Source organism: Pezoporus wallicus, unplaced genomic scaffold (genome assembly GCF_028554395.1).
Source record: "Pezoporus wallicus isolate ANWC-B61680 ecotype Strahan unplaced genomic scaffold, APGP_CSIRO_Pwel_v1 contig_4710, whole genome shotgun sequence".
NCBI lineage: Eukaryota > Metazoa > Chordata > Aves > Psittaciformes > Psittacidae > Pezoporus > Pezoporus wallicus.
The window spans coordinates 5,126,215-5,151,718 of NW_026640647.1; the positions used below are offsets into that span (position 1 = coordinate 5,126,215).

The following is a 25,504-nucleotide window of genomic DNA, read 5'->3' on the forward strand; positions in this document are numbered from 1 at the left end:
AAGCCTCAGTGTCTGGTAGTTGTACTGATTGCTAATCATATATTTTCTGCTGCAGGGAAAATTGTGGGGGCCAGCAGGTCATACTCAGAACCTTATCGTAGGAGCCAGAGTTCTGTGCTTCAGAGGGTGAAAATGCCAAAAGTTAATTATTACCGCTTAAATTCACTTTAAACGGGGAAGTATATTATGTCAGTAATTTCAAAGGAATGTTTAGCCTTCCAATTCCCTGTATTCACTGCTAGTGAATTTGGTACTAATAGTTGACTTTTTAATAATTTAGGAAATAATCATCCAAGAAATTGCAGCCTGTCCTTGTATGTAACTGATGTGAAATTATTAGTAGTAGTAGTATTAGTATTAAATAGTTTGGTTGTTGTGTCTTTATCTTAGTAGAGTGAGAGAAAAAGAAGCAATTGAACATTGTTTTAGTGTGCTCCCTATATTTACAGGCAGCCTTAAATAGAGAGTGTAGGTGTCACATCTGTTCTAATTGCGATAATTCTGTGAGTTTGAAACAGCCTTTGAGAAATAAAAGTGAAAACTTCCTTTACCAGACAGACTTACTTTTTATAAGCACATGCCTTGTATCTTAAACAAAACACATGATTTATGTGAGAAAGAAGATCATTTCATAACTAGGTACCAAAAAAGTATTCTTTTTTCCTGTGTGGGTATAGAAATAGAATCATAGAAAATAATACAGTCAGATCTGAGATAATTGAATTGTGAGGTTAAGCACGTATGATTCATTCAGGTACTAATGGTTTTGTGGTATGGATTCTAGTTTGTTTAAAAGTTAGTTTGAATGAACTGAAAGGGAACAGTATTTGGGGGCAGAGCATGAATCGCATGTTCTATCACAAGGCAAATGTTTTTTATCAGGTTTTTGATAGACAAAGTTTTAAGATTCAGTTCTGTGTTCACTCTTGCTAACAGAATCCTGACCCGTATTTTATTTGAATATTAGAAATTGAGAGCTGGCAACTGAGTTTGATTTGATGCAGATAATCCAAAGCAGGAAGAGGTGCTTTAGCTGTTCTGACCAAGGTCAGAAACACTGTATAAGGAAAGGAGAAGCCAGATAGCTTAGAAGACTTACTCATGTGGATTCTTAGGTTTGTTATGATATATCAAGATATATCTTACCTCTGTTATGGGGTAAAACCTGGCAGTCTCATTTACCACGTACTCTGGTTTTGAGACTGGCAAGTGGCTCATGTTCCCAAACGGGATTAAACCTAAAAAAACCCAGTCAAAACTAAAACAGCAGCTAAGAGTCTGTGATAGCAAGACAGCCCCTCTCCACTGAAGTACTTTCGACAGCATGTTATTATTTTAGGCTATTCTAAATGATGTGATACCTTTTATAACCATGTGTTGTGCTACTCCTACTGACAAATCAACTGCTGTTTGTGTTTAGATCCAAATCTTGATGTGAAATGGGTACGAACTTCTACAAACTCCTTTTTGACATTTCTGAGGCTTTGGTCGCAGATGACCTTGCGGCTATGAAGTTCCTCAGCGTGAAGCACATTCCCATGGGGAAGCAGGAAGCCATCCAGGAGCCCAAGGCCTTCTTGAGAGAGCTGCAGGAGAAAGGCATGATCAAAGAGGGGAACCTGTCCTTCCTGAAGGAGCTGCTCTACCGGATCAATCGGATCGACCTCCTGGAAACCCAGCTGGGCTCTAGCCGACAGGAGATGGAGAGGGAGCTTCAGATCCCAGGCAGGGCAAAGGTGTCAGCCTACAGGTAAGCGGAGAAGTATTAAAGCTTTGCATGCAAAACGTACAACAGTTTTGTGTCCTGTCTTGTTTTCTGTCTGCACCGCCGTTTTATGAATATCCCAGCAGAATTGTATTTATCGCCACACCACTATGTGCCATTGTGAGTTTTACATTTTGCAGTTCACATGTGTAATTGTGGTGTTTACTTCTCATAACTTTCATAATTAGGCTTTTTCTATTCTTTATTGCCAGGCAACTGCTATATGGAATTGCAGAGGACTTGACTCCAGAAGATGTAAAGTGCGTGAAGTTCCTGCTCCGAAAACGAATACCCAACAGCAAACTCCAGGATAATGCTGTATGCAAAGTGTTCTTGCTCAAGTGATCTTGCTAAGTTTCTTGAAAGGCTAGTTCAAGAGTTTGCTAGGTCTTATAAGAAAGGAAAGAGAAAGCAGTCTGCTCTCTCTAAAATCTGTTGTTGGATCAACTGTGATGTTAGCTGATAGGTGCTGTGTTAAAGAATGGACCCTTTTTTCCTCATTGTATTTTTTCTCTGCCCTTTTTTGCTTTCTGTTTCCTGTGTTCCCACCATCACCAGTCTCCCTAATCTTTTCTTCTTGCAAAATCCATCATTCTCTTCATTTCATCTTTGCTTGGCGTTTATAAGACATGTATCTGCTGTATCTAGGAAGAATGATGTTTGCTGGAGGAAAAACAATGGGAGACAGAAAAATCAAGTTTTAATGCGAGTTCAGCTGTAAATTTTTGTGTGTCACTGCGTACATTTGCTTCTCTATTGTAATTTGGGATAACAGCATTTTGTTAATTCCCCCACAAAAGTATGAAGAGATCTGATGAGCTTGTTTAATACTTGTATTGCAACTAATGATCTGTTATAAAAATGCAACCTTAGTGATATTTTTCTTTGGTTGCATTGCATCCCAACCCTTGTTTTAATGAGGTTTGAAGGGGAAAAAACCCCAGTCTTTAGCTGGTCAGTCTCTGGGAATGATGATATCTTCTGCTTTGTCCAGATGTGCCTGATACTGCAGTTAATGACGGTCGCTGTATGAGTTTGGGTTATGTGTGTTTGTTTTACCAGTCAATGTTGAAGGTCTTACTGGAAATGGAAGGAAAAGCGTTAATTAAAGAAGATGACCTGTCAATGCTGAAAGATATATTAAAGGGATTTAGAGCTGACATAATGAAAAAAATTGTTACCTTTGAAGAACAAAAAAAAGGTAAATTATTTAACCTGTTGTTTCAGAGTAGAACTAGTGTCTGTGTGTGTCTATGTTTGTGTGTGTGATTTTTGTGGCTTCATCCTTGGCAGCTTAGGAGTCCAGAGGTAAGAGAGAGAGCTTACAATATCCTAGGGTAGGCAGAGTGGCTCTTGGTACCTGCAGTTTCTGAAGTTTTCTGTTTCTTGTAACCATTAGCTAGTGTGTAACCATTAACTTTCTGTACTAGATGTGATATTTCAAAGACTTAAGTATATCTGGGCTGTTGCAGCTGAGGTGGTGACTTCTTCCACCACAAGTGGGTCTTCTCTTTTTGGGAAACAGGATGTATTGACCAACAGCAGCTGAGACCTACTAAATTTTTCCTCAGAACCGCCTTTTGGATGACTCAGGTCACGTGTTTCCTTAGACACATTACTGCAGATACACAAGCCAGTTTCCCCAGCATGTCTTTGCACTGCTGACCTGTGCTTGTGTCTGTAAAAGAGCAGAAGAAAACTGCTAAGCCCTTTGTCAGGGGAACGTATTTTTAGTCTTGCTATTATTATTTTGCCCCCCCTTGATAAGCAGAAAAAGAACATGTCTTATAGATCTTGATGCCCTGACAATTAAATTCCATTTAAACACATATGTGTAACTTGTAAAAGGCCAAAAAAAAAATCTGTTTCCTTTGTTTCAAAGTCATTGGTTTGATTTCTTCACTTACTTCAGACACTTGTGTTTGAAGAAGTGTTTTGCTGCTTTGAGGAGATCCTCTGTTATACAGGTATTCTGCATCTTTGGTGTGTCCACCCAAACGGTAGAGCTCTCTGGAGATGAGACAATGGCATCAGAAGTAAACGAACTAGCTGTAGTATATCACTGTGCAAAAATGCGTCTCCTCTTTTACTTACATATCCCATAATGGAGATGGTAGTGAATGGCTTGCCTGGGGTGCTTACTGACATTCAGCCCTTTATCTTGCTACCAGTAATAGAGGAGAGAAGAAGAACACAGTTCTGCAGAGCTCCAATAACCAGTAGTCTGTGAAACTGGGACCATGTTTGGCCCAGCTCTACAAAAGGATGGTATCTCAGTGGTGTGGGAACCATTCTCCAGCTCACTCCTTGTACTACTTTTTTTTTTGAGTGCTGAAGTATGCACAGTGGAAGATTTATGGTTTTAGACCTAAAATGTTCTGTTTATCTTCTCCCTTATAGAAAATGATCCTAAGGAAAAACTCCACTATGCGGCGCTTGTATCTGTGCATCCAGCAAAACAAACAGCAGAGAGTGAGACACAACACCTGGTGAGAAATACCTCAAGGTTACTTTTAAAGTATTTATCCAAGTTTTGGGAGGGGGCAATATAAATTCTTAAGACTGAGCAGGTGGACAAGCTGAAAGCTAGGGATTCTGGCTTTATATGTAGGTCTTGTAACAATTCCTCATTTCAAAACAAGACCAACCCTTGTTCCATATTGAGGACCTGGCTGTCAGCAGTCTTTTGGCAAGAAATGAAGGAGTAGCTGTTGTGTGAAAAAAACTGATCTTAAGAATAATGGAGACTGGGATATTGAAGTCCCGCTCAGGACATTCTTGGACATATGCGAAGGGAACAGCAGAATCTGCTACCTCACTAGAAACCCACCAGGACTTTTAGAGGGAATGGTACGGTGCAGGAACTTTTCCTCTGCACATGTCAACTTACCTTTCTGGATACTTGCTTTCTCCCATGCCAAAATCATATCCTAACCACAGAGTGAAAGGAGAGGGAGGATTCAGAAAGACAAAGCAGATTTCTCTCTCCTGTAGCTAGCTTTTAGTTTTAGGCTTTTCCTTTCTTGTATCTTGGCCCTCATGAATTCTTTTGCTCTTGGACATGAAGGGCCAACAATCTGTGTATAGCATATTTCTCTTCTGGATGCTTGGCACTGCTTTCTTATCCACTTTCTTTGTTTCTACAGTCTGTGGAATCATATAAAATGAAAAATAACCCTCATGGTTACTGTGTGATTCTTAACAACTACATTTTTCAAAATGCGTGTGAAATCAGACAAGGAACAATTGAAGATGGAGGTAAATACTTTTTTAATCCAGTTACTGGTTTGTTTGGTTTTCTCCTCTAATAATTCTCTAACAGAATTATCTAAACTTTCCTGTGAAGAAGAATCATGTCCACTGAGTTCCTTTGCCTCCAGAGTAACTGGAGTGACAGTCACTGTAGAAATCAGAAATGTGCCACTTCCAGCAGTTCAGCTGATGGCTTAAAAGAAGGAACTGTTTTCTGTTCTAGGTAAGAAGCATCATCCAAATAGTGAAGGAGGCATTACTATTGTGCCTTTTCACTTTTTGGTTGCTTTTAATTCTTAGTTATTATGGAGTTAAGTTTTTAAGTCCTTAAATTCTCTTTAATGTTCAAATGCTACTGCTTTATAATTTTCTTAAAAGCCTGTCTTCTTGCAAGAGTCACTTTTAAAATAAACAAAAATTTATCTTAAAGTAAAATCTGTTTCATGAAAGCACACATCACTGGTATTTGAACTCCATTCAGCCTGTTTACAAGCTGCTTGCTTCCCAGCTACTTTGTCACTACGCACACAACCATTTAGTCTACATTTGATGATAAGTGTGCATAGCATTTGTTAGAGGGTTACTCTCCCTTCCTTCTTGCTGTATTGATAATTCTCACAGGATGAGGGACCTACTTCACTTAAGATTGCAGAGTTTGTCATTCTAAAGAGTTATCTCTTTAACTTGCTAGGTGTTGTTCTTAAGTATCTGAGATTATTAGGCAATGCACAGTTAAAGCTTGATTTAACATTGTAAACTTTACTAGCTTTTGCCAATTAGATAATCTGAAATGGGGGGGGGGGGGGGGTAGATAGTGTGATGCTTAACCCAGTTATGTTAAAAAACAGGCATTTGGGTTTTTCTAATCAGATTTGGCAGGCTAAGAGTCAGGTGAGTTTATTGCTGGGATCTGAACACCTGGTAATACCTGATTATCACACAAACACTGATGTTTCAGCATTTTCCTTGTCACTGTTTAACAAGTGCCTTTTGGCTTTTTTTCTAGAGGCTGTGAAGAGGGTCTTTGAGTGGCTTCAGTTTGAGACAGTTGAGCACATGGATCTAGAAGCAAAGCAAATATATGAGAAAGTTAAAACATACAGTGAAAAGGATCATAGTAACATGGACTGTTTCGCTTGCTTCATTTTTTCCCATGGTGAAAAAGACAAAATAAAAGGCATTGATGATCAGTTTGTAAATATTAAAGATTTAGTCTCCTGCTTCAGTGGATCCAATTGCCCTTCTCTTGCTGGCAAACCCAAGCTGTTTTTCATCCAGGCTTGCCAAGGCTCTGTAGATCACCCACCTGTCACAGTAAAAGAAGACTTTTATAGCCACCTTGAGATGGATGCTACCCCTCTGATTTCCATTCCTGATGAGGCTGATATTCTGGTTGGCATGGCTACAGTGGAACACTACAAGTGCTATCGCTGTACAAACACTGGAAGTGTTTATATACAATGCCTCTGTGAAAAGATGAAGTTGCTTTGCCCACAGTAAGTACTGTTTTTAATCCATGTACATTTGGGGTGCTGCAGGCATACATTCATAACTGTGCTGTGCTGAAACAGCAGTGTTTTGCATTTGTGCTATAAAATGCTTTTCACCTGCAGTAATTGTTCTGGAACTAGGCATTGCTATTCTTCTAGAGATGAACCAAAGCATAAGTGAATTCCCCTAGTTTGCCTGTGAAAGAATCTGGGGTGTAATGCTGGAACACTGCCTATAGACAAGTGTGTGTATGTGTGTGCATGTATTTTAATATTTTTTGACTGATAAATGATTTTTCTTCCAGTGAAACCTGATGGGAGGCAAATTTGTTGAGTGATTACACAGATGAAAAAAAAAAAAAAATCAGTGTTCCTTAGTCATAACTTTCATTGTTGCCTCCCTCCTGTCCCCATCATAAACTCAATTCAGAAAATAGAATTTCTCTTCAGACATCACTTTCTCCAGAAGAGGGCATGTAGAATTCAGTAGAATGCATATGTCTGAGTCTGTCTCACCTTAGTGTGCTCCTCCGACTGTAACCAAAGCAGGGGACTATGTTTGCTGGTAAAGCAATGCTACATGGAGGATGCTTTTATTCCCTCAAAAACACTGAAATCAGTGGTTACACATTAGAGTGTGAAGTTTCAGGACAGGAAGGGTGAGAGGAAAATACTAGCCTTCCCTGAGATAGCATTTTATTGGACCAAACACAGATCAGCCTCTTGGCTTAGCCGCAAGTACCGTGTATCTCAATGTAATGTTTCTTCATTTTTGTTCAAGTGGCAAGGATCTCCTCACCATCCTGACAGAAGTGAGCAAGGAAGTGGGAAGAAAAGATTTAAATGGATGGAAGCAGATGCCAAAGATAACATCAACCCTACGGAAGCAATTGATCTTCCAAATTCCATAATGTCAGTCAGTCAAAATGGAGAAAAATAAGAATACACTCGGTTAGGAATCACATCTGAAATGGGCTTTCATGGGGAAAGGAATTTGCAAGTGAAATTATCCTGATCTATGTATTTGGCCCCAGTCATTCAAGGGGCCATTGCATCTAAATTTTCCTATTCCCATGTTTAATCAGTGTCCTGAAACCTGGATCTGCAGCAGCCTGGGAAGGCCACAAAGGAGTACAGATCTGACTTTCTGTCCTGCATAGCAGTGGAGTCTGTTCAATCTGCACTTCAAGGGAGGAAGCACCTGCAAGTGTAATGATTTTTTTAGGAGTTACTAGATGCAACAGAAGTCCTAATTCTGTCCAAGTTGTTGTAAGTCCCTGAAATCTGCAGAAAAGAACAGATGGATTCAGAATGCTGATCCCTTGCGAGGGAGCATGTGCAAGATTGTAACTGACTTGGCCACAGGTGAATCATTGGCTGTTTCTGGAAGCTGTGTAATTTTTCACGGAAAATAACATGCTTGTGCAGAAGGACCAAAGAAAGAAGAGATGATTATGATAATACAAGTTTGGTTCTTTTCCTCCAAATATTTGGTTTCCCTTGGTTTTAATTTACTTGGCTAAACAACACTGCTGTTTAGGTTTTTTAATAAGAGTTCTTGACTCTGTTTTCTCCCAGAGCTCTGAGGGGACAGTCTGTTTTGAATAGCTGTTAACTTCTGGAAGGAAGGTCCCACTCCACTACAGAATTACAGAATCACAGAATAGTCTGGTTTGGAAGGGACATTCAAAGGTCGTCTAAACCAGCAAGCACATACCTCTTCAGCTAGACCAAGTTGCCCAGAACCACATCCAGCCTGGCCTTGAATGTCTCCAGGGATGGTGCATCCACCACCTCTCTGGGCAACCTGTCCCAGTGTTTTACTACCCTTATTGTAAAGAATTTCTTCCTCGCATCCAGCCTGAATCTTCCCTTTTTTAGTTTAAAACCATTACCCCTCATCCTATTGCAGCAGGCCCTGCTAAAATATCTCACCCCATCTTTCTTACAGGCTCCTATTAAGTACTCAAAGGCCACAATAAGGTCCCCCTGAAATCTTCTCCAGGCTAAACTACCCCACCTCTCTCAGCCTTTCCTCATAGGAGAGTTGCTCCAGCCCTCTGTTCATTTTTGTGTCTCTTCTCTGGACCCTCTCCAATAGGTCTGTATCTTTCCTGTACTGGGGACTTCGAAGTTGGATGCAGTACTCCAGGTGGGGTCTCACCAGAGCAGAGCGGCAGAATTAGGTCCACTGCTCTGAGATGCCTTCTCCCCCTGGCAACTGACCATAGCTCCTGTGGACTGTTGTTTCTGTCGTAATAAATACTGATGGTTTTCACACCGCCTTTGTTTGTGGTGTGTTTCTCTTTTGGATGAGCTGACTGAGAGACAGTCAGCATGGCAAACACTTCTATGTCAGCAGAAGTATTTATTTTGCTTCTGTTGACATATTTGATGGCAGCCACCCCAAGGGGTAGTATATTGATATCCCTTCATTAGGAGCTGGAGAGATGGTCGGAAAGAATAAGTTCATCACTTTCTAATAATGGCAGCTAATGCCGGTGAGGCTATTTTCGTCTTGCAGGTGGTGTGTGGGAGCTGTATGGGATTCTAATGGCTGTATTCCTTTTGAGTTTATAACATGATAAAGGATGATTGGAGACACTTTGTAATTTCTGCCTTTTTTTTTTTAGTTTATTTTTTTTTTAAATCCATGTGTACCCATAAAGCAGGAGTTTTTTGTTCAATCCTGCTTGTGTTCTTGAGGTGAAACTGTTTTTTTCCTAATTCCACACAATGTGTTGGCAGTTGCATTTTGCTCCCCTTATCCCTTCTCATCTTCCAAGTAAAAGGGAGAATGCTTGTTCTTAGAATCACAGCTCTGTTCACACAGGTTTCATCAATAATAATGCTTGTATCTATGTAAAGCAGAGTGCTGTTTGTGGCAAGAGTTAGCAGAAGCTATTGCCAGGTATGATACAATTCTGTGGCTGACATTTGGTTAACCATTTAGGAAATGTGACAACAGTTCATTTACATTTTTGTAACATTTTCATAAATGAGACCTTGAAATGAATGTAGCAATTAGATTTGTAAATGTTGTTTTATGATAAGGAAATACAGCTTAAATGAGATAACTGTTTCCTCTAGGCGAAACTTACGGGAACATGGCAGCTGCTCCAGTAGTGGAGTTGTGAATCTACAGCATTTCTGGTTTCTCCTATTTCTCTGTTTAAGACTTCAGTACTCTCAGACCAAGTTCTTTCAGATATTCCACTTGAGGAGGAACTGGACGTCAAATTTACTTATTTGGTGTATTTGGTGCTACGTGAGATTTTGATTTAGCAGAGTGATCCGGCAGCATACCGAAATCTGAACACAAGCATAATTTAGCAATTGTAATACACGGTCGAATCACAGTACGATTCTTATTACCCATCTCTCTCTGCTCACCATGATGGCATGCGAGTTTGTTTTACCTGTTAAAATTAGGCCACTTCCATAGCTAACATTATTGCGTGCTGATGAAGACCTACTAGAAGGGAGATAAAACCCTGTTGAAATCCTCTAAAGGACTGCAGGAAGTAACCATACTGTGAATTTATATGTAGCTCATGCAGTGGTCAAGGAAGGAGAAAACACATTTTCAGTTTTATGGTTTTGAGCAAAAGTAGGTTCACACAGACCTGTGGCTGATACGTTCCTGCACGGATCTGTGGCCCTCCCACAGAACTGAGAGGTAACAAGGAAGTTGGATCTGCAATCTTCTGACTTTCCTCTGTAGCACAGCTTGGAGAACAGTGATGGGCAATCGCCTTTCCTCTCTGAAGGCCCTCAGCTACAGTTACTTTGCCTGTCCTCCCTTTCCTTCAAGTCCTGGCTGGGAAACCAAATGCTGTAGCAAAACAATCCTGGCACTTAATCTTGTGTTTTGTTTTCAGCCAGCAGAAGCACTGCCACCAAAAAGTAGTCAGAAGATTGGTAGAAAAGTGATGTTGGTGAGTTGAAGTCCTGCAGGCTTAAGCTGAAAGCAGGCAAAACCAGAGTGATGCTGTTTGAAAAAGGAAATTCTTAGAAGAATGTTCAGGGGGACTGTTAGGTGCAGAGGCAGAAATAATGTTTTCAGTGGCATAAATCTCTGCCCAGTCATTTGTATCTTGCTGCCTACTTGTTCAGTTTAACATCAGTTTCCCAGAGAGCTATTTGCACCCACTTACCTTGGGAAGCTGGTAATTTTCTCCATGGTAATGTGTTTAGGGTGAGTTGTTAATGTGCTGCTGTTGGGATGGGTTAGTGGTACACATCAGGAGCCTGCCTGTGTTCAGGTTACTGCTGGCCTCTTCCATCACAGGGGCTGCTGGAAGTATGTGTTTTCCCACCGTCTATATAAAGGTTCACTCTTAGTTCTCAAAGTGGTGAGATATTCAGGTACTGTGGAACTTTGGTTAGTTGAACTGTTGGCTGTGTCTGTGGTCTGTAAGAGTTCCTGCAGGAAATCTTGAAGGCCAGGGAGAAGTGGAAAGAAAAGACACACCATTTAGGAGATTAAGCTATGCTAAGGGTGTTTAGCCCTTGATGGTTACCGTTTTTATTCTGACCCCTAGTAAGATTGCCATATACTCATGGAAGTCAGTCAGATCTGCCTCTTTTCACTAGAGATACATCAAATTATGAACAGAGAATGACACGCTTAATCTGCAACAGTGTTGTTGTGCTAAAAAAATGCAGTTGAGGTCTTTGGGAATTCCCAGTGAGTAATTTTGCATCCTTTCTGTAACTGTGCCTTTGCTTGTTACTGTGTCTATTCTGGTTTTGACAGCCACAGGACTTCCCCAGGTCCCAAATGTGGTTGGCTCTTTTGGGTACCAACTGTAATACTTTTCTAGACAGGTGGAACATCATTATGGACGTGTCTTCTGGGCTTGGCTTAGATCTTTTCATTATTAGTTTTATATCTGTACAACTGCTTTGTGTTTAGGCTTTATTTGCCCAGGTACATGAGTGCACAGAGGAGGATCTGTACCTCCTGCATCCTATTTACTAGGAAGAACTTGTTTTAACTTGTCTTGAGGGCATGCTAGCTCCTGTAAAGTCAGATCAGTGGCGTTACAAGCTTCTCCGCCCTGTCTATTGAAAGGCAATGAACTGTGCCTTTAGACCAGGGAGAGGCGCTTGCAGGAAAAGCGTGGGCCGAAGTGAGAGCTTGAGCCCCGCACAACCACGTTCCGTTTTCTCGAGTATGGAGTCGGGAACAGTCAGTGCTCCGGGAAGTGTGACTGGCAGGGGAAGGCGGGGCTAAACTGCGCCTGGGAGAAGCCTCTCTGCCAGCGCGCCGCCTCTAAGCTAAGCTATGGCGACTTCCGCTCTCATTGTCTGACGTTCCGAACGGAGAGGAGCTGCACCGCCCGAGCGCCGCCTCCTGCCCGCCCCATCCTGGCGGCGGGCGGAAGAGGCCTCGCCCCGGGCACGGGCTAACGCCTGCGCCGCTATGGAGTTTCCGCGGCGGCGGCTGCTGATGGTCTGCGAGGAGCTGGGCGAGGGCGACCTGGCGGCTCTCAAGTTCCTCAGCCGGGGACACATTCCTATGAGGAAGCTGGAAGCCATCCAGAAGGCACAGGACTTCTTCGAAGCCCTGCAGGAAAAAGGCATGATCGAGGAGGAAAACCTTTTCTTCCTGAAGGAGCTGCTCTATCGGATCCGTCGGATCGACCTCCTGGAATCCCGCCTGGGCACCAGCCGACAGGAGATGGAGAGGGAGCTCCAGATCCCAGGCAGGGCAAAAGTGTCACCCTACAGGTGAGTCACCGGTGGTCGGGCTGAGCTTCCCCTGGCACCGCCCTCTGGGACCGTCTGCCCTGCTGTGGGGTCGGCGTGAGCCTTTACTGACGGCACCAAGGCCAGGCTGAGGTTCGGAAACAAGCAAGCATCTTGCAGGGGAAAGCAGCTACAAGCCATGCGGAAAGCTGAAGTTTCTGCCCAGTAGAAGGCAGAACACTAAAGCTGCACCTTTCTGGAATACTGTGCAGCCCCAAAGGCCTCCCTCCCTGCCCGGGTGCAACCCTGGCTGGGTGCGAGTCTGGTCTCGACTCCAGAACGTTTCAGCATGGTTTTGATTTTAGGAAAACTGAGATCTTTTTAACTGCAGCTGAAAATGGTTTGATTTCAAGCTGTCCCGGGAGCCACGTCCCCCGTTTTAAAAGATAAGAGAGACACGTCTGTGCCTGGGAGGAAGACAAAAGTGAAAGGTTAAAGGGGTTGGATAGCACAGAGCCAAATTGTGTTAAGGGTCGGTCTTGGGAACAGGATGAAACAGTGTTCTCTGCTTCTCTTTCTAGATACCTGCTCTTTCAGCTGTCAGAAGACATCACTGAACCTGAGCTGAAGTCTTTCAAGTTTCTTTTGGGGCAAGAACTACCAAAATGCAGGCTAATCCCTAAGGCTGTAAGAATTCTTTAACACTCTCTCCTCCCTGCCCCCTCTTCTTAAAAATTAGTGTTATAATCCATAGATGCATTTGGGTTGCTGTGAAGGGAATGAGCATCACTTTCCTCGTGGTGTCCCTCTTATGATGAAAACACCGTAAGAGAAGGCTACACCTGGAAAGGGATTATTGGCTCTCTGGTGCATATGGGACTTGTCTATGCTAGTGTCCTGTGTAGCTTTTGCAGCAGTGTCAAGGCCTGGAGAGCATGGGCAAGCACTGTGCCAGGCAGAGCAGCCTTTGCGTCCAAGCACCACATAAGGCTCTAGGGGACTCAGTGGCTTTGGTCAGTGAAAGACTGATGAGCATATTCACTCATCTTGCCCAACTGATTTTCTTTTAGCTGCTTTTTAAGCCATTCTCAGACACAGAAAATCAGTCACTGTGGCTGTTACTTCATGCTCTTATTCTTTTCATTTCCAAACTCGAAAAATACAGATCTAAATAACAGATCCTTACCAAGGCTAAGGCCCGAAAGCTTGGAGTTTACAAACAGCCTTGTGGGCAATCAGCTGCTCTTATACTATCTCAGTCTGCACTTCTGACTCCTGGCTCTTTTGTTCTGTCTAATGAAACTCTTGTAGCATTTTCCCTCTTTTCTTAGAGGAGAGATTGTAACTATCTAGTGATAGCTGTTCTGGTAGATCCTTGAGTGACCGCTGTGCTCCGCCACTCACTGTTTGGCAAGAGCTCCTGTCCCTTGGGTCCCCTTTTTCTTCAGAGCAATCTCTACACCATACTTGCATGGTTATAGCCATTTTTGCCATTGCTCAAGAAGTACTGCTACAGTACCTTAAAGCTTAGGTGCACATGCTGCCACTTCCCTCACAGTGCAGGATGGATGTGCCCTAAGAGCAAACTGCCTTTCTGATTACCCAGACAATGCTTGACGTTTTCACTGAGATGGAGAAGAAGGGGATTTTGGGAGAAGACAACCTAAGTGTCCTGAAGAGTCTCTGTGCAGAAATTGACATCAGCCTGTTGAAGACAATTGAAGAGTATGAATTGAAATTTGGTAAAACAAAAGGCCTCTTTCCCATAGTTATTCTTGCAGTGACTCATGGGTATCACACGGGACTAACAATGAATACTTTTCAGGTGAAGAAGAGATGGTTGTCACAGAGGCACAGAGGGGCAGCACAGGAGGCACTGAAGGTAATTGAAACTCTCAAAAAACTTAATGTTTAGGTTTTTTGCTCTTCAGCTTTCAGACTACACCACTGGCATCTTCTTTACACAGTTGCCTCTCTAAAACCTGTTGAGCATCCACTTATTAACCAATCACAATACATTTGACTCCCTTTTAATTGATTATCTAGTGGTTTATAGCTAACAAGAATAGTTGTTCAAACACAATTCAGTTTTCAGAGAAAATTTTTACCCTGGGAGGTAGTTGGGAGGATGGAGAATAGGAACAGAGCTTCTCTTCTACCTCTAGCCCTACATTTTGTACTTAAAGCTTTTTTGTCTGTTTTCAGCCCATAACAGATACCTGGCGTCATCTGTGGCACCTGATTTTCCCGACAGACAGAATGAAACTTCCCAGGTAAGCCAGTTGGTTTCTTAGAAACATAATTTTGTCTTAGAAGTGATGGTCCCTCTAGAAGGTGAACAGTTATTATTAGCTCAACTGTTAAAAGCACTGTCTAGAAAAAGAAAAACGCACCACTCTGTAACAACCTTTATTGTGAAACTAAGTTGCAGGCAGTGGCCGCTGCAGTGTTAAAACTTGAGAAACATTCACAAGGACAGTAGGACAGGCTGAGTTCATTATACCAGGAAATACATAGCTGGCAGATGGCTGAGCATGGGAAAGTGGGTGAGTGCAGCACCCATGTGGGCTGAGCATGATTGTGGGGCTGAGGGCTGCTGTCATGCTGTGCAGAGACTCCCAAAGGCCATGGGGCAGTGCACTGACAGATCCTGGGAGCAAAGCTGTATAGCGAGGCCTACCTAGAGAAAAAGCCAGCTGGCTTTCTCTTTTACCCCGCTGTGCCATCAGCAAGGGCAGAAAAGTACCTGGAGGAGACTGCAGTGGTTTTCACTGCTGGTCATTCTTTTCAACAGGTTCAAGCTTACAAAATGACCAGCCGACCCCGGGGAGTGTGCCTCATCCTGAATAATCACAGTTTTGCAAAAGCCAGGGAAAGAGTGCCAGAACTGAAAGACATGAATGATCGGACTGGGACAGACGTTGACGCAGGTATAGTGAACATCAAATATAAGTCTGCATATCTTCAAAAATAGGAACCTCTTTTCTTTTTCCATATTAAAGGTCTGAGTTTCAGTCTTCATCCTAAGATACTTTTGTCGTAGAGGCTGAGTTAGCTCTGTTGCCTGTGCTGACAAAACTTAATCAATTTGTCAAGCTTTTACTGACTGACTCGGACAAATTCACTATCATTTTGCAGTTGTACTGAGTTTATTGCAGTCTTAAGCAGCAACCTCAGTCTGGACTTTACAGGCTAGTCTAGCTTTGTATCAGTCTTACGCGTACTACCTCTAAAATTCATAGAATCACAAACACGTTTGCTGCTGAACCAGAACTGGGGGTTAGTGGTCAAAGAAGGAGGATGTTGGAATTTAGGGACTTTTACCTTGCTGTTCAGGGGCCTTGATTTTAGTGGGCTGTCCTGCTGTGGCATAGCTCATTGTAGGTCCTACGGCTAAGAGATTAATGTATTTGCACTATCTATGGCAAGAGAGAAGAGCCATCAAGGAGCTGGTTGAATTGAACTGCAAGTTAATTCAAGAATCAGAGTGCAAAGTTTGTCCTCTTGAGAGAGGGGACTAGCTGTGACATGGGTGGGGGAAAGACATACAGCTTGTTTAATAGTTCATACAGAACTTTTTAGACAGAGTAAGAGGCAAGATTGGGAGGAAGCCTTTTAATGAGAGTTGGGGGAAGGTGGTAGAGGTGTAATTAGTAGATTACTAGATTATTTTCAGAGCAGGAGTGCAGCTTCCTGAATAGTGGTGTAGTAGGATTTCAAACAAAAGTTTCTCTCTAGAAATACAATTTGCAGTCACAGAGTCCAACTTTCATATAATGAAATGTCTCCAATTCCCTTTCTGTTTACTTTACAGGGGCTCTGAAGAGAGTCTTTAGCAAGCTTCATTTTACAATAGCGGAATATAGAGATCTCACTGCAGAAGAAATCCGTAAGACTGTGAACATCTACCGCTGTGAAGACCACAAGGACAAAGACTGTTTCGTTTGCTGTATCCTGTCTCATGGGAAAAAAGGCATGATATATGGTGTTGATGGGCAGGAAGTACCTATCCGGGAACTAACCACTTCCTTCACCGGGCAGAATTGCTACTCACTTGCTGGAAAACCAAAAGTCTTTTTTGTTCAGGCCTGCCAAGGTGATGCTTGCCAGGAAGGTGTGAACATAGAAACAGATTCTAAAGAGCCAGATGATTCTGTAGAAACAGATGCAAGATTTCAGTTCGAGTGCATCCCCACAGAGGCAGACTTCCTCTTGGGCATGGCTACCCTGCAAGATTACGTTTCCTACAGAAGCCCATACCATGGGACCTGGTACATCCAGGCATTGTGCCACCACTTGGAGCACAGCTGTCCTCGGTAAGTGTTTCCATGAACTTTTTGACAACACCTGTATTTTCCTTATGAATGACAGGAGTTGATTTGGGTGCAGAGGGAGATGATATGCAGTGGGAACACTCCGCTCAAAGTAAAAACAGTAACGTAGGACAGAGCAACACCATGCAGATTGTTGAAAGCAGCTTAGCTAACTGCTTTGAAGCCTGTTTAGAACAGGAGCCATTAGCATTAGCACTTGTATAGATCAAGATAAATGAGAACGTGGTAATTTTTCTGATGTTAACTGCCTCCTACTACAAAACATACTTCTGTTTTTGCAGAGGTGAAGATATTCTCACCATCCTGACAGCAGTGAATCGGGAGGTGAGCAAAAAGACGTGCCAGCCAAATTCAAGGAAGCAGATGCCACAACCCACTTTCACATTGAGAAAAAGGCTCATTTTTCCTGTCAACTGAATGGGAGAGAATTGCGTGGCAGAGGGAGCTGGAGCATCCTGGAATTGGCTGTTACCAGCCAAGAATTTGGTAAAACAACAGATCACTAGGGTCAGCTCTTACCACAGGAGCCAATGTTTTTATTCAAAGTACAGCCTTAAGAAGTTTTTATTATTATGTGTCACACTTTATACTTGAACCTCTCAGAGCTAGGCCCCAAGCTGGGGGTCACTAGCTCAGTTCCTTTTTCAGCTGTACCGCATTACTGTTGCTTTAGTAAGGTATCTTTCCAATGCAGATTTCAAAAAACCTGTTATGAAGCTCTGTATTTTCTATGCCTGACTTTTGCAAAATAAAGGGGAGAACACTGGAAATTTTCTAGGATATTATCAAGTTACATCAGTGTGTTTTGTTACTTTTTCTCACCACTTAAAATCATTCATTTTTGGTGGCTTGGTACAGTTCAAGGAAAAGTTATGCACTTGCCCTCCAGCATCCTCAGCAGGATGTGGCTGTGACCTGCAGAAATAAGGGCAGAGAGATTATAGACTGTGAGACTGATTAGAACCTTAGCAAGTGGCAGATGCAGCAAGCACTTACAGGAACAGGTAAATCTCTGCCTCCAAATTCTAGGACTAATTTTCCAAGACTTAATGGTACTCTTTTAGGGATTCATTGTGAAACCATTGAGAGTTGTGCTGAAGCGAGGATAGCTCATGTACAGAAATTTGTCTGTTACTTGGATAGGATCAGAAATGTGCAATCCAAGTGAAGGAAAACAATTTTCTTTTTCCTAAATATTGAATAAAAACTATAAGCAAACAAGCATATTACTCCATGGGTAGGATTATCAATGGAACCTGCTTTCCTGTGGGTTTTCTTCCTTGATCCCTTCTTTCCACACATACTATTCAGCACTTTACCTCCTACATGTCACCTGTGTCCATCAGCAACTTCCAATTCTGTGCATAGACCCTGGGCTCTCTTCCTGTCACACTGAGGATCCAGCTGGGAATCAGGCAGAGCACAAGTACTGAACTTTCACAGTTCTCTTTCCCTTAGAGGCGGAGGCTGGACCTTCTTTGGTCTGCATTGTTGACAAAGCTTGAGGCAAGAGACTGTGAACTCAAGAGGTGTCTGACTGACAGCATGCTCACATAGATAACTTTTCCCCTAGGTATCACAAAGAAAAAGATACAGCAAATACAAATAGGTAATTAAAAAACTCCACATACGCAAGCATAGCAAAACAAGGAATTCATTCACCACCTCCCAGTGGCAGGCAGGTGTTCAGCCATCTCCAAAATGCCAGGCCACCATCACCTGTAATGGTTACTTGGGAAGACAAACACCAGAACTTTGAATGTCCCCCCACTTCGTTTTTACTCCCCCAGCTTTATATGCTGAGCATGACAAAGAATCATAGGTTGGAAAAGACCTTTAAGATCATAAATGCAATAGATTGTATGGCATGGGATAGCCCTTTGGTCAGCTGTCCCACCTTTGTCCACTCCCAACTCCTTGTGCACCCCCAGCCTACTTTGCTGGTGGAGTGAGAAGCAGAAAAGGCCTTGACTGTGTAAGCACTGCTCAGCAGTAAGGAAAACATCTGTGTGTTACCAACTCTGAGCCCACCAGCTACTGTGAAGAAAATCAACTACTCCAGCTAAAAACAGTACGTGGGATTTCCATCTTTACAATTAAACTGGAAATTTCTGCTAAAAGCACAGCCTCTCTTGGGGTATCTAGACACTGAGAGCTCAACTGCAAGTGTTTTAGCTATTTTCAAGTGGAGACTCCACAAGCCATACAAAAGGCCTTATTTGCAGTCACTTCTCACTTGTATAAATTGCTATTTAAAGGCCCTTATTCTTGGGAGCCTGTCAAAAGTATTTCTTTTAGCAGTGTCACCAATTGAAAGGAAAACCAGAAAGGAATTCAAGCCACTTCCAAGTCTCATTTGTGCAGAATCACTCCAGAATGTTTTGGAATTGCTAAAAGTCCCATTGACTTAGGTGGCTTAATAAACCTGTTTTCTCAGGAAGCTCTTCTTTGCACCTTTCTCAGGTACACCTGAGCTTTTGTGGCTCTAGCTCTTTTCCTGCATCTTCAAAGGGGTTACAACTCTCCTTACTACAGGGAAAGCGCAGGACAAAAAGTGGGAAAAAAAGCCCTCTCCAAACTCTTACATTCTCACACAGCGTGTACATGCGTACAGAGTGACAGCCAACTGTATTCCTCAGGCTCAGCCTTTTCAGGGCAGCTGAAATCTGAGTTCAGCAGGAACTTGGACACTGATGTTAATTTTCTTTCCATATGCACCATGAACAGCTTTGATGAGAGAGAGCACATAAGCAGAAATCCCAGATCTACCAATATTGAACCTTCCTCTGGTGCCATGTAGCTGCCTATGGCCATAAGGCTTCCCCACTGTGGGGCACGCTTCTGTAACATCAGTTAATCATGTTGGTAACTGTCCTGGGTTCAGCAGTAGCAGTTGTTTTTCTCCTTCTTGGTAGCTGGTGCAGTGCTGTGTTTTGACTTTCGTCATGGGAACAGAGCTGATAACAATGATGTTTTGGTTTGGCCAAGGACTTTGTGAGCCTCATGCTCTGCCAGGGAGGAGGAGAAGCCGGGAGGAAGCAGAGGCAGGACACCTGACCCAAACTGACCAAAGAGGTATTCCATACCACAGCACGTCATGCCCAGGATGTAACTGGGAGTTACCTGGAAGGGCTGGGACTGCAGGGTTGGAGGAGGTATCGGTTGGTGCTTGGTCAGGCTGGGGGGACACAAGTTATTGGCTGGCTGGTGGTGAGGTATTGTATTCTTTTCCCTTGTTATTTCCTTTATCATTATTACTGTTGGTGGTAGCAGTAGTGATCTGTGTTATACCTTAGTTACTAAACTGTTCCTATCTCAACCCGTGGGAGTTGCATTCTTTTGATTCTCCTCTCCATCCCTCCGGGAGTAGGGGGGAGTGAGTGAACGAGTTGCCTGACTGGGTTTAAACCACGACAGTAACACAGGCCTTTGTCCTGAGGACATGCAAATACAGCTGTAAACACGTTAAGTTCTCATGTGTGTAAGTACAGTGAATACTAGGAAACTGTGTAAATAAGTAAGTTGCCTGTTTGCTAGCGAGGGAAATAGGGTCAACATCTCTTGCAACCCAGCTCTGAATGGGTGTTCCAGCTCGCAGCTTGATCCTGCCTGACCATTTATAGATGTGACAGTTACAGAGAACAGTGGGAAGAGAATGTTTCCTCAAAGTGTCCAACTCATAAGCTTCAGTTAAGAAAAGCTTCACAACTGAAAAGTCTACTTCAGTCTGACGAGAGCACAAGACCTTCCTTTTCTCATGTTGGACAAGGATACTTACCATGGGATTAACAGTGATTCTTGGTTCTTTGAGATGTCATGCACATAGATGACTACAGCAAACACTAATTCAAATAACCTGTTAACTGTAAATCAACGTTGTTCCCATTCTGTACCACTAAAGAAACTGAGTGTTTTGGGGAAAATGATCAGAACCTTCCAGCCTTGGGGCTTGTGCTTGCAGGTGGTAGGCACAGCCTCAGGCTGACATGACTGGCAAGAATTTGGCACCTCTGTGCCAAGACAGCTTCAATGAGACCTACACAGAGGGAGTGATCTTCAAGGGTAAGCAGGTTGGCTTCAGTCTCTACCCCCATTTTACCACAAACACAGATGCCTGACATGACATCAGCTATTCAGATGGAAAAGCAACATTGGCGTTATCTATAATACTAAAGGAACATATTATCTGCTGTAAAATAACAGGAGGAAAAAACCTCAAAACACCACCCATCCACACAAACCCCCAAAGTACCAGCAAACATGAATACATTCATTAAAGGCTCACATTCAAAATACTCTGCCTAGAGTTTGATGAGCTATTCTTCATTTGTGAAGTTCTTCATTCTCAAGTAAAAGGCTTGCAGCAGAAGGTACTCTCTAAGTGTTCTGTTCTAGCTTTATGCAGCACACATTTACTGCACAGTCAGACCACAGCTTGTACTGCACGTCACCTATAACTGCTTAGGTACAAACAACAGCAAACAGCCCAGAACAGCCTGATCAAGCTTGTCAATCTATTTCTCAGCTTTTTACAGCCACCACTTGTGCAGATACCAATTCACTAAGCACATGTACAACAACCAATGTTTACCTCCCCCCCCGCCCCGCCAAGACCAAGTTTTAGGTTTATTATAGAACACTACAGTATAAAAGATAACATCTAGAACAAACCACACAAGATGACGAATATACTGAAAAATGACATGTTATACATGTTTATTACCAAATTTATATTCCACTATGAAACAACAGTAAGTGCAAAAAGCAGATGGAAAAAATACCATGAAGTTTTCGAGCTGTTCAAACGTTGTGTGTAATCCCTTCATGTAACAGCCAAATGAGGCTCCAACCCAGTATTCTCCTTCCCTCTCTGCTGCTGTTTAACTCCAGTAGACTTTTATCTTTGACCACAGGTACTCTGAGCATGCAGGCATCACTGAGTTTATCAAAGATAGTGAAACTAGAAAGATTTAAATTTGTGCTTGGTTTAAGCCAACCTGAATAAAGGTAAATACTACAAGAATTTCCTTTTGTCTCTTGAAACTTTCACAAAGGTAAGTCCTTTCTTTCTAGTATCTGTTTTTGTCTCAGACCTGCAAGGTAACAGAACCCTTCCAAAATGCAGTTCTCCATTCCTTCTAATTCTACCTCCCACTGAACGAAATTACACTTGTGCAGGATATCAGCTATCTTAGTCATGCAATTTTGTGTCCTCTCTTAGGGGAGGCAACAGAAGGCAATCAGTTCCTAGAATGACAGCAACTTTTACTATGTTCTCAGAAACATGCATGTTGTTCAAAAAAGTTTATCTTCTAGGTTGTGGTGCAAAGCAGTGAACTTGGAAGAAGTACCAATTTTCCCTGCTGCTGCAAGCTAGGCAAGATGTCCCCCTGCTCATTGCAGGGCGGTTGGATTAGAAGGGAAGGTCCCTTCCAACCCAGACCATGACTCTATGTACAAAATGCATGTGACCATCCAAAGGTATGAATACATGACAGAATTTCAACAGCACTGCACTGCAGCATCAACCAACTGGATAAACACACAAACACAGTGGTATACAAATTCTTCCATTTTCTTCTTCCCTTGTGTAAAGTAGCTGATGATACATGATCCTACAGCAAACAAACATACTTCTCAACAACTCCATAGTATTGTTTGAACTGAACCAGTTGATATTGTTTGGCTATGGAATATGGAAGTGTCCCAGAGAGAAACATGCATCAAATTGTGCTTTTAGGTTAATTTTAACTGAAACCTGGTCCGCCAAAGGAATTCTGATTTAGCTGGTTTGCTACTTCTGCTGATAACACACAGAATGATCCAATGGCTGGAGCCATCTAACGAAGCTGGTTAGAAACACAGTGTATACCTTCAGGATATTTTCTGTAACTTATATATATTCCTATAATATACACACATAAAACAGACCTACTTTTGACACAGTATACACCTCCCTGTTGATACCAACCTATCTAATCTTGTTAACTCATTCCTGTTGTTTCCCTAGAGTTACAAACACACCACAGACATACTTGTCTTGGTTCATGGGAGAGCAAAATTGCCTCCCTCCCCCGGTCACTCTTACCTCATTTACCCAGGCAAGACCCCATGCATAGTGACGTACATACAAACATAAATACTTACATGAGGAAATTAAATATATTTCATTTAAAAAACAGAATTAACCCGTATATAATACTTTAAATAAAATTCACCTTTTATAAGAGTAAAATTTTGCTTAGAGAGCAAAAGGCAACTCCAGGAGTTCCTGAATATTTCTGTGCGCTGCTGACAGACAAGTTTCTGCTAAGAATTCCTGTGCGAGTTTGAGGTGGTTACTCCTTTTCCTTTTAAAAAAAGACTGTTGTATCAAAAGAGTCATCACAAGATCTATAGAACTGTGAAAGCAGAAAGGCCACATAACCTGGTTTATAGGAAATTTGTAAAGAATCTTTCTTTTCCTGCCCTACTCCACTCAACCCTGCAACAACAAGGGTGCCTGTTATGGTGGATGTGGCCTACAGCAAATGTAGATCAGTGTAATTATACTGATGCTTCACACCACACGCACAGGTACCAGCTATGTCCCACATACACTGTAACAAGTGAGGTAAATTTTGACCATTTTACCTAATCATATGGAAACTTTAAGTTACACTATAAATCTATTGTAGATTATTCAGAACCTTGGACAGGAAGGAATCAAAAAAGCAGCAGGGCAGTAATAGTTTGCTGGTTACTACTCAAGAGATCAGATTTCCAAAATGGACTTCTTTTTTGACATGGAAAGTCTGCCTCATCTTTGTTCAGAAACAGGTTCAGAACCACTCTCCATCATCAAAACACAGCATTTCAGTGTAGACAAAATCGATGTTCATTAGAAAGAACGCTAGCCTTCATCTTCCTGTTTCTAAATATAAAATAGTACATTTTGCTTTGAATGAAATATTTTAAACAAAATTCTGCCTAAAATCAGAAATAAGTGATCAAAAAAGGCATGAAGTTTACTGCAGAACTCGCAAATACACATAATGTCTACCTGTCAAGAGAAGAGTCAGGATACTGAATTTCTAACACTTGTCTTACAGTAAATGCTCTCTGCTTATGTAAAATAAAAGAAGCCCTGAATCAAGCACCAAGGTTTTATATCCTTTTGCAACACCGAAACGTGCCTGAGAATTTTTTGTGTGCACGCAAAAATGCCCCCATTTAAAAAGATGCACAGCACACTTTGGAAAGATCTCTTAGCTTGAATGATTCACTCTTAATACATACTTTCTTATTTCTTAATCCTTATTCATTGCACCTTCCTCTGGGTGCTCTGGAAAGAAATCAACTTCTGTTAATACCTCACTAGTACAATTTCACTCTTTCAAAATGTAAATCCTGACCACCAGTTTCTGTGTTTGTAAACAGAAGTATCTTACACAGAGCTATAGGTTCTCTCCTGGCTTCTCCAAGTGGAGAGGAGTTTAAAAGAGTACAGCTTCTGAAATGGAAAAGACAATAAAAGAAATAAAATCCAAGTTTTCATATTTGTTTTCTACAGAGAGGAACTTGGACCGATAATGCTGGTCAGACTGACTGCTATCTTAAAGTTACATTTAAATGATACAGCCTGACTGCTAACTAATAAAATACTACGGCCATATGATGGGGAAACAAAAAAAATATCACAGCACCTGTAAGACAGGTCTTACATATACCCTTTAAAAGGTTAAAACACTGAGAATGTCTACAGTAGTCTTTATATTTGCTTAAGCTAAGACAGATGCTGAAGGTGGCCTCAAAACTAAGCTTTGGTTTCTTCTTCCTTATTTTCCACAAAAGCCTTCTTCCTCAAAACTAAACAATGTGCTTTTAGCCCTCAATCCAAACACTTCTCTCTCCCACATCTTTCACATGCACGTGCCTTCCCCAACTCTACTGTAACACATCTAATGATGCCTGTACTGGATGTTTTTCCCTCATATATTATTTACTATGCTAGAAGTCAGTAATTTTTCAGACCAGTCAGTCCTCCTTTAGGATATCCATTTTTGATGACTGTGTGCAAACTGGAGCTCCCAATGCTCCAATCATGGCTGGAAGACTCTGGTTTCTTCTCAGCCCTGCCATTAAGTTGGTACCTGCATTTAAAAACACAGCTGAGTCCTGTCTCCGCAAGCTAACCTCTGGCTCCTGATCATTCCTGCAGTCCTGTGTTTCAGGGGGCTTGATCACCCTGGCAATACCCAGCCTCTTCAGCCTGTCTACCAGGTTCATCTTCTGCTGGCCTACATCTGGAGCATTACGGGAGGGCTTCAGGCCATACATTTCTTGCAAGAATGTTTCTGCTGGTCGAGAAGCCAGGAAATTTTCTGAGTGATGCACCCGAGGCTCAAACAGTGGAGGGGAAGGACAAGGTGAGCGCGAGGGAGAATTTGGTGGAGTAGAAGGAATGGGGAGAGTTCGAGGGGGCTGAAGCAGAGGCAGTTTTTCTAATATGGGGCTATCATAAACCTTGGCGGAGATGCCTCGTTCTTGCAAAAGTTTAGCCAGACTTCTTGTGCTGCTGAAGGTAGTGGTTGAGTCTCTTCTGTTAGTGAGAAATTCTCCAATACTAAGCCTGTAAGACATGGTTGGAGTGCTCACTACAGGGTTTCCAATACTGCTGCCACTGCTTCCAAGTGAAAATGGGGAACCCACAGAGCTGAAATAAAATAAGAATGAAACAGAGAAGATGCACATTAGACACCTTTATACCTGCTCTGGTCTGTATTTGCCTTTTAGTATACAGAAGGCTTGAGAAAAACTAAACTACTGCTATTAACTGTGACAGTTTCAGCTTTAGTAGACTTTGTATTATTGTTCTACAAAATACTTAGAAGATAGTAGGTTGATAAAGAGGTTTTGGTCTAAGTACCAATGAATTTACTTCTGTGGTCAGAAGGTAATATACTGTATTAGACAAAGTACCAACAGAG

The 25,504-nt window shown here is 42.2% G+C and overlaps 2 protein-coding genes across 5 annotated transcripts in view; one reads left to right on the forward strand and one right to left on the reverse strand.

Annotated features, from left to right (window-relative positions):
• The first annotated feature begins 1,420 nt into the window (after positions 1 to 1,420).
• Positions 1,421 to 17,309, forward strand: CASP8 (caspase 8). Of its 3 annotated transcripts, XM_057419886.1 has the most exons (8): positions 11,930 to 12,243; positions 12,783 to 12,888; positions 13,808 to 13,943; positions 14,027 to 14,083; positions 14,407 to 14,474; positions 14,996 to 15,131; positions 16,016 to 16,517; positions 16,817 to 17,309. In XM_057419886.1, exons 1-8 carry the CDS (start codon positions 11,936 to 11,938, stop codon positions 16,950 to 16,952), a joined length of 1,449 nt encoding a protein of 482 aa, XP_057275869.1. In that variant the 5' UTR covers positions 11,930 to 11,935; the 3' UTR covers positions 16,953 to 17,309. The 3 variants fall into 3 exon arrangements, with proteins under 3 accessions (XP_057275870.1, XP_057275869.1, XP_057275871.1); XM_057419887.1 differs by lacking the exons at positions 11,930 to 12,243; positions 12,783 to 12,888; positions 13,808 to 13,943; ... (3 more) ...; positions 16,016 to 16,517; positions 16,817 to 17,309 and adding exons at positions 1,421 to 1,750; positions 1,978 to 2,083; positions 2,828 to 2,966; ... (2 more) ...; positions 6,024 to 6,513; positions 7,289 to 8,785; XM_057419888.1 differs by lacking the exons at positions 11,930 to 12,243; positions 13,808 to 13,943.
• A 3,915-nt stretch (positions 17,310 to 21,224) lies between these two features.
• TRAK2 (trafficking kinesin protein 2) overlaps positions 21,225 to 25,504 on the reverse strand; it is a 28,479-nt gene continuing 24,199 nt past the window's right edge. For both annotated transcript variants that reach the window (XM_057419882.1, XM_057419881.1), the window contains one exon: positions 21,225 to 25,230. In XM_057419882.1, the coding sequence (XP_057275865.1) occupies positions 24,552 to 25,230 (679 nt within the window). In that variant the 3' untranslated portion in view covers positions 21,225 to 24,551. The remainder of the gene's footprint in view (positions 25,231 to 25,504) is intronic.